The 8430-nt window shown below is 46.0% G+C and overlaps 1 protein-coding gene across 1 annotated transcript in view; it reads left to right on the plus strand.

Annotated features, from left to right (window-relative positions):
• Nucleotides 1–8430, plus strand: part of ITGAL (integrin, alpha L (antigen CD11A (p180), lymphocyte function-associated antigen 1; alpha polypeptide)) — a 49261-nt gene that overhangs the window by 16438 nt on the left and 24393 nt on the right. Inside the window, exons 10-11 of the mRNA XM_010837328.1 lie at nt 1460–1533; nt 1614–1746. Of these exons, the coding sequence (XP_010835630.1) occupies nt 1460–1533; nt 1614–1746 (207 nt within the window). The remainder of the gene's footprint in view (nt 1–1459; nt 1534–1613; nt 1747–8430) is intronic.

An 8430-nucleotide genomic window follows, 5' to 3' on the forward strand; every position in this document is an offset into this window, starting at 1 on the left:
AACTGGATTGAAGCAGGATGTTTCAAGACTGTGATAAGTACTCAGTTGTGTCTGACTCTTTGCGACCCCGTGGACTGTAGCCTACCAGGCTCCTCCATCCATGGGATTCTCCAGGCAAGAATACTGGAGAGGGTTGCCATTTCCTTCTCCAGGGGATCTTCCCGATCCAGGGATTGAACCCGGGTCTCCTGCATTGCAGGCAGATGCTTTAACCTCTCAGCCACCAGGGAAGCCCTGCTAAGTACTGTAAAGGAAATGAATAAAGAGATAATACAGGTTTAACTGGAAGAAGCCACATTAAGGAAGCTTTTTAAGAAAGGCCTTTCTGAGATGCAGATTTTTTTTTTGTGGCCACACCAACCGGCTTGTGGGATCTCAGTTCCTTGACCAGAGGTTGGACTTAGGTCACAGAGTGAAAGCCTGGAATCCTAACCACTAAGCCACCAAGGAACTCCCATGAGAGGCTATTTTTTTTAAATTGGGATAAAATTCACTCAGAGATGACTTTTGAGCTGAGGCATGAAAGATGAGAATCAGACAGTTATGGGAGGAGAGTGGACAAAAAGGATTATAGTCAGAGACAAGGTCAAGTGCAAAGGCCCAGAGACGGGGCAGAAATGGACATGGAGGAATGGGGGAAAGATTGGTGTAATGAATGTGGGGAGTAAGGGAGAGAGAAGGGTGAGAGGAAGGCAGGGCCTCCCAGTTCCTCATAAGGAGTTTGAATTTTAGTCTTCAGACCAATGCGAAGTTGTGAAGGGCTTTAAGAAAGTGAAAGATGGAATCTGATACACATTTTTCAAAAAAAGAATTAACTTGCTCTGTGGAAAACGGCATAGAAAAAAGGAAAAAATGAAGTCAAGGGGGCTTCCCTGGCAGTCCAGTAGTGAGGGTTCTGTGCTTCCACCGCAGGGGATGTGGGTTCGATGCCTGGTCAGCGAATTAAGATCCCACGTGCCTTGAGGCACAGTCAAAAAGAAATTACACAGAACGGAAGGAAAAGGGAAGAATCAAGGTTGATTCCTGGCTTTTAGCATGAGTCACTGGGTGGATGGGAGTGGCATTCATTGAAGAGGGGAAGCCCGAGGAGAAACAGAAATCAAGAGCTGCCTCTTAGATGTGCTGAGTTGGATAACAGAATATCCACATTTGGGTCCCATGGAGACTCAGGGGACACTCAGGGCATAAGTGGTTTCCCTGTCTGACTCTAAAATCCATGCTCTTGGGAATTCCCTGGTGGTCCAGTGTTTAGGACTTGGTGCCCTCCCTGCTAGGGGCCCAGGGTCGATCCCTGGTGGGGAAACTAAAATCCCATAAACTGTGAGTGACACAGCCCCCCAAAAAGTTCATGCTCTTTCTACCTTGCCTATGGGCAGATGCTGTGTGATTTTTTCTCAGTCCTTTCATGAGCATCACTGCTCCTTGGGATTCAGCCCATTCTCCCTACTTCATCCCTCAGGCACAAGCAAACAGGACCTGACATCCTTCAACATGGAGCTGTCCTCCAGCGGGATCAGCGCGGACCTCAGCGAGGTGAGTGACGGGCCTGAGGCAGCCAGCAGAGGAAAGTGGTGAGAATGAAGCTGATCCCACTCGTCTCCCGCTCTTGGCAGGGCCATGGCGTTGTGGGGGCCGTTGGAGCCAAGGACTGGGCTGGGGGCTTTCTCGACCTGAAGGCAGACCTGCAAAGCAGTACATTTGTCGGCAATGAACCACTGACAGTAGAATCGAGGGCAGGATATTTGGGTAAGTATTTCTTTTTTTTTTTTTTTTGCTGGGTTCTTTCAGGTTTGGGGAACCAGAGAATCACTCACATTGACTTTCAAAATCATAATGAAAGCAATGAAGCAACAGTATGAAGAAGTTCAGTTTAAACATGGTCATAATAGTCTTCCTTTTTTCTTTAACAGCCCCTTGAGTGTGTGTCAGAGAAGGCAATGGCACCCCACTCCAGTACTCTTGCCTGGAAAATCCCATGGATAGAGGAGCCTGGTAGGCTGCAGTCCATGAGGTCGTGAATAGTCCTGCTCATCATGTCTGACTCTTTGACCCCATGGACTGTAACCCATCAGGCTGCTCTGTCCATGGGATTTTTCAGACAAGAATACCAAAGTGGTTTGCCACTTCCTCCTCCGGGGATCTTCCTGACCTAGAGATGGGATCTGAGTCTCCTGCATGGGCAGGCCAATCCTTTACCCCTGAACTACCAGGGAAGCCCTAGATGTGGTCCTAACAGTCTTTATTTTTTCCTTAATAACCTGTCACCTAGGTATTAATCACATTTTTATTTTCTGTGTCTTAAGATGCTTTGACACCTTATGGCCTCGCTAGTCCTGGAGAGACTGGCTCCTCCCAGGGCTAGTTAATTTCTACAGGTAGAAAAAACTGCTTGCCTGGGAGGAGGCCTTCCACAGGCCAACCAGCCAATCCAGAGCCTGCTCCCTGATCAGTCCTTTATCTAACTTTCATGCACCCAGCTAGTAATCCACCCTGACCTAAATCATCCCTGGCCCAGGTACTAGACAACTGAAGACCATCCCTATAGCTCAGAGCCTACCAATGTTATTCAAACCGCCCAGTCCTCTGTGTGTGTGTGTGTGTGTGTATGTTAGTCACTCAGTACTGTATGACTCTGCGACCCCATGGACTATAGCCTGCCAGGCTCTCTGTCCATGGAATTCTCCAGGCAAGAATACTGGAGTGGGTTGCCATTTCCTTCTATAGGGGATCTTCCTGACCCAGGGATCAAACCGAAGTCTCCTGCATTGCGGGCAGATTCTTTACCTTCTGAGCCACCAGGGAAGCCCAAGCTCTCTGTGTTGTCATTTAGTCATACCTATGAAATTAAAAGACGCTTACTCCTTGGAAGGAAAGTTATGACCAATCTAGATAGCATATTCAAAAGCAGAGACATTACTTTGCCAACAAAGGTCCATCTAGTCAAGGCTATGGTTTTCCAGTGGTCATGTATGGATGTGAGAGTTGGACTGTGAAGAAGGCTAAGTGCCAAAGAATTGATGCTTTTGAACTGTGGTGTTGGAGAAGACTCTTGAGAGTCCCTTGGACTGCAAGAAGATCCAACCAGTCCATTCTGAAGGAGATCAGCCCTGGGATTTCTTTGGAAGGAATGATGCTGAAGCTGAAACTCCAGTACTTTGGCCACCTCATGCGAAGAGTTGACTCATTGGAAAAGACCCTGATGCCGGGAGGGATTGGGGGCAGGAGGAGAAGGGGACGGCAGAGGATGAGATGGCTGGATGGCATCACTGACTTGATGGACGTGAGTCTGAGTGAACTCTGGGAGTTGGTGATAGACAGGGAGGCCTGGCGTGCTGGGATCATGGGGTCGCAAAGAGTTGGACACGACTGAGCGACTGAACTGAGCTGAACTGATGCATTAAATCCTGAGTACATTTTACTGTGGTGGATTCTCTTGTTGCAGAGCATGGGCTCTAGAGTACTCAGGCTCAGTAGTTGTGGTGCACAGGCTTAGCTGCCCCATGGTACGTAGGATCTTCTCTGACCAGGGATCGAACCCACGTCACCTGCATTGGCAGGTGGATTCTTAACCACTGGACCATCAGGAGAGTCCCTGAGTACAGTTTAAAAAAATTTACCTCATTAATAGGAGGACCAGCCCCTCCTCTGCAAGGTTTCTTCTTCTAGAATTGTCCAGGAACTCCAGGATCGATTCAGTCTCAAGAATTCACCACATGCCAAGCACAGAGGAAATGCGTTTGGTCAACTCACAACTGTTATTGCTTCTTTCTGCCTCGTGATGTCTTGTCCTGCACAGTCCTGGGGATGCTGCTCATCCAAGGTGATGCCAGTCTCAGGAACAGAGGGATCTTGTCCTTCACTCAGGGTTATAGCCCTTCTAGTTCATGTTCAACCAGTCTCAAGGCATAAACTGACTTCAAGAGCCCTGTGATAGGACTGCTTCTGATAGATAGCTTCAGATAGAAGCAATAGACTGCTTCAGATAGATGACCTCCTCAAAGATCTAGAACCAACACCTTCCTCCCTTCCTCACCTGTGACCCTTGCCTAGGGGTGGGCTCAGTACACAAAGACTATTATTCAACTCTCAGAACATAAAGATCTTGTTAAATACTTTCCTCGGGAAAATTGGTGCTATTCATCACATATCTACCCTTCTAAGGGGGACTGCCCCAAGTGATTTTTTTCCTTTTCTTTTTTTGACAAGTATTTGGGACAAGTATTCTTTTTTTGTGAAGGCTTCCCCAGTGGCTCAGTGGTAAAGAATCTGCTTGCAATGCAGGAGCTACAGGAGATGCCGGTTTGATCCCTGGTTCAGGAAGATCTCCTGGAGGCAGGCATGGCAACCCACTCCAATATTCTTGCCTGGAGAATCCCATGGACAGAGAAACCTGGTGGGCTACAGTCCACGGGGTTGCAGAGTCAGACATGACTGAAGCGACTTAGCACGCACACATTCTTTTTTTGTGCAAGTATTATGCACCAGGCGCTGTTCTGAGTGCATGACACCTATTAACTTCTTTGACCTCATTTTATCTTCCCAGCAACCCTGTAAGTAGGTATTTTTATCATCTCTATTTTACAAATGAAGAAACTGAGCCCAGGAGACTATTTATTTCTTTATTTTGACTGTGCTGAGTCTTCAACAGCATGAGGGCTTTCTCGAACTGTGGTGCCCGGGCTCTAGAGCACGTAAGCTCACTAGCTGCAGCAAATGGGTGGAGTTGCACCTTAGTTCCCCGACCAGGGGTTGAACCCACATCCTCTGCACTGAAAGGCGGATTCTTAACCACTGGACCACCAGGAAAGTCCCCAGCCCAGGGGACTTTAAATAACTTGTCCAGGGTCACAGAGCTAGTAGGTGGAACCCAGGGTCTGTGGTTGGTAACCACTTCACTAACCCTACAACATCTACACTGCTGCCTTCAAAGAGGTTTTTTGTGCTTCAGTATCCAGCTGGCTCTCTGAAGCTGCGGGTTCCATGTTTATGATCCAAGATTGGTTGAAGCCACAGATTTGAAAGTCGGGGATATCGAGGGCCAATTGTAGGACTTTGAGCATCTGTGAATTTTGGTATTGGGGCAAGTCCTAGAACCAATCCACTGCGGATATCTAAGGACAACTCTACTGTAAAATAGTTGGCAAGGTGGCTCCCTAAATAAGAAGAAATAATGCCAAAGTTGAATCTGTAGTTAGGCACCCACCCCATAATACACACACACCCCCCCCACACACACACATAGAGGTCTGTGTGTGTGTTTATATATATGTAGAAGTAAATATATTCTTGATTGCCTGCTATGTTACTATCCTTCAGATCTTAGTTTATGTTTCACTAGCATGGTGCCAAGCATCTTACATCCACGATCTTATTTAATCTTCAAAACAACCCTGTAAGATTGGTACTGTCTCATTTTTTTTTTTAATGAGAAAACTGAGGCTCAGAAAAAAGGAAGTAATTTACTCAAGATTATACAGCCAGGAAGAAGTCACACTTGCGTTAAAACTTCGTCTCTCTAATTTCAGAGATCAAGTTCTTAATCCCTGTGCTTCAGGAATATACATGAAGAAACCAGGAGAGTGGTTTGGCCTCTTCACCGTTCCTCTCCTGGGCTATAGAATCTCAGACATCTCTTTGTCTCACCCACTTTGAATTGCTCTAAGCAAAGAAGGTCATGCAGGGAAGAGATAAACTGAGAGATCGGGAATGACATATACACATTACTATATATAAAATAAAAGTACATACTGTATATAGCCCAGGGAACTCTACTGGATACTCTGTAATGGCCTCTATGGGAAAAGAATCTAAAAAAGAGTGGATATATGTATATGAATCAGTTTGCTATATACGTGAAACTAACACAACATTGTAAATCAACTATACTCCAACACAAATTAATTTAATAAAATAAGCAAAGAAGGTCAAGTTGAGTTACTGAGCCATCTTCAGAGCATTCCTTATAAGCTGGCTCTTGGCTCTCACACAATCCCTGATCTAATTTCCTGCAGCACTTGCTCCAGCATTTTGTCAGTAGGAACAGAGAGCAGGAAACCTCGCCACAGAAGCTGTGAAGTATGAAGATAACCTCCATGATACTTTGAAGCAGGAAATATTTTCATGTCACCTGCTTTTTTTTTTCCTTGAGGTATGGTTGACTTACAATAATATATTAGTTTCAGGTATACAAGATGGTGATTCAAATTTTTATAGATTATGCTCCATTTATGGTTATTATGAAATATTGGCTATATTCTCTGTGCTGTACAATCACTACTCTTTGTGTTTGTTGTTCAGTCGCTCAGTTGTGTCTGACTCTTTGGGACCCTGTGGACTTCCACATGCCAAGCTTCCCTGGCCTTCACCATCTCCCAGAGTTTGCTCAGACTCATGTCCTTTGAATCAGTGATGCCATCCAACCATCTCATTCTCTGTCACTCCAACTCTTTATGTTTACATTTCAGCATTTTTATTAGGCTACATCTCCAGGCTGATTGATTTGTATAATCTTTTCATTTCAATCTTTTCTATTAAATTTTTATGAAAAAATTTTCAAACTTTCGAGAAAAGTTAACAGTACAGTGAACACCCATATACTTTTCACCTTAATTTATCAGAAATGGCAACCCACTCCAGTGTTCTTGCCTGGAGAATCCCAGGGAAGGGGGAGCCTGGTGGGCTGTGGTCTATGGGGTCTCACAGAGTCGGACACGACTGAAGCGACTTAGCAGCTGCAGCAGCACATATATACACATATATATGTAAACAGTAATATACACAAATGTATATTATTTTATCAGTCAGCATTCTCCAGAGAAACAAAGCCAACAGGATATATCTAGATCTGTATCTTTATGCTGCTGCTGCTACTGCTAAGTCGCTTCAGTCGTGTCCGACTCTGTGCGACCCCATAGACGGCAGCCCACCAGGCTCCCCCGTCCCTGGGATTCTCCAGGCAAGAACACTGGAGTGGGTTGCCATTTCCTTCTCCAATGCATGAAAGTGAAAAGTGAAAGGGAAGTTCTTCAGCCGTGTCGGACTCTTATCGACCCCATGGACTGCAGCCCACCAGGCTCTTCTGTCCATGGGTTTTCCAGGCAAGAGTGCTGGAGTGGGGTGCCATCACCTTCTCCACTGTATCTTTATAAAGATACATAATTCTTTTTGTCTCTTTTCTTATCTATCTATAAAGAGATTGGTTTTAAGAAACTGGAGACCTCCTGGTGGTCCACTGGTTAAGAACCTGCCTGCCAGTGCAGCGGACACAGGTTCTAGCCCAGGTTCGGAAAGATCCCACATGCTGTGGGGCAGCTAAGCCGGTGTACCACAACTAAGAAGCCCACATTCTAGAGCCTGTGCCTGAAACAGAGAAGTTACCACAGTGAGAAACCCTTGCACCACAACAGGAGAGTAGCCCCCACTTGCTGCAACTGAGACCCAGCTCAGCCAAAAATAAATATTTTTTTCTTAAAAAAAAAAAGAAAGAAATTGGGTCATGTGGTGTGAGAGCTGCCAAGTCTGAAATCCATAGGGGCAGGCCGGCAGTCTTGAGGCCTCTCTTGCCCGGTTTTTAATCTTCGTGCAAACTTTGCCTTCTTCTTACTAATATAATCCCACTTTATTTCATTCTTTAAAAAGAAGGTAGTCTCCTTTACAAACCCTCAGGTGAACTGAATCTCGGGAAGATGTTTACCCTGTAGCATGTGGCTGCTTTGTCTGCGCATGCGTGTTATCCACGGTGTGTGAAATACAGTTTTGGACCATGGCGCCAGGATTTGTCGGAGAATGGCACCCCACTCCAGTACTCTTGCCTGGAAAATCCCATGGACGGAGGAGCCTAGTGGGCTGCAGTCCATGGGGTCACGAAGAGTCGGACACGACTGCGCGACTTCCCTTTTGCCGGGAGCCGGTGAGGCACTCCACTCGTGACAAAGGTCATGAGGAAGGAGGCTCGGCATACGCAAAGGCGGGATGGAGCCTCAGGAGTCCCCCCGGATATTCTCGAGCATCTACCCCCCCAAAACCAGAGTCTGCCTACTTTATTGCTTTGTGCTCTCACCTCTGACTTTACTGGGGGCTGTCCCCCACCACCATCTCGCTCTCTCTGTCAAAGAGTTAACTTACAGCTCCAATTAATAAAGTTCCTGGGCAATTAGGAGTGTTTAAATCCAAACCCCTCAGATGGCTCTCTAACTCGCCTGACAAGTTTACCCGGACTCCTACAGCTATGCGTACGATTGTTTACAGTCTCCCAGCCTCAAGAGGCACGGGAAGCTTAAGATATTCAAATAGCTTAGAGCCTCTCAGAGAGTTAGAAACTGTCAGAATAAACTAGTAAAGGATTTCATTGATGAGCCAATGCTTGTTGCCAAGTTTTCACATCCCCTGAATTGTATCCTTGAATGTGTATTAATTAATATAGTTGGTATA

Source organism: Bison bison, unplaced genomic scaffold (assembly GCF_000754665.1).
Source record: "Bison bison bison isolate TAMUID 2011002044 unplaced genomic scaffold, Bison_UMD1.0 scf7180017864072, whole genome shotgun sequence".
Taxonomy (NCBI): Eukaryota; Metazoa; Chordata; class Mammalia; order Artiodactyla; family Bovidae; genus Bison; species Bison bison.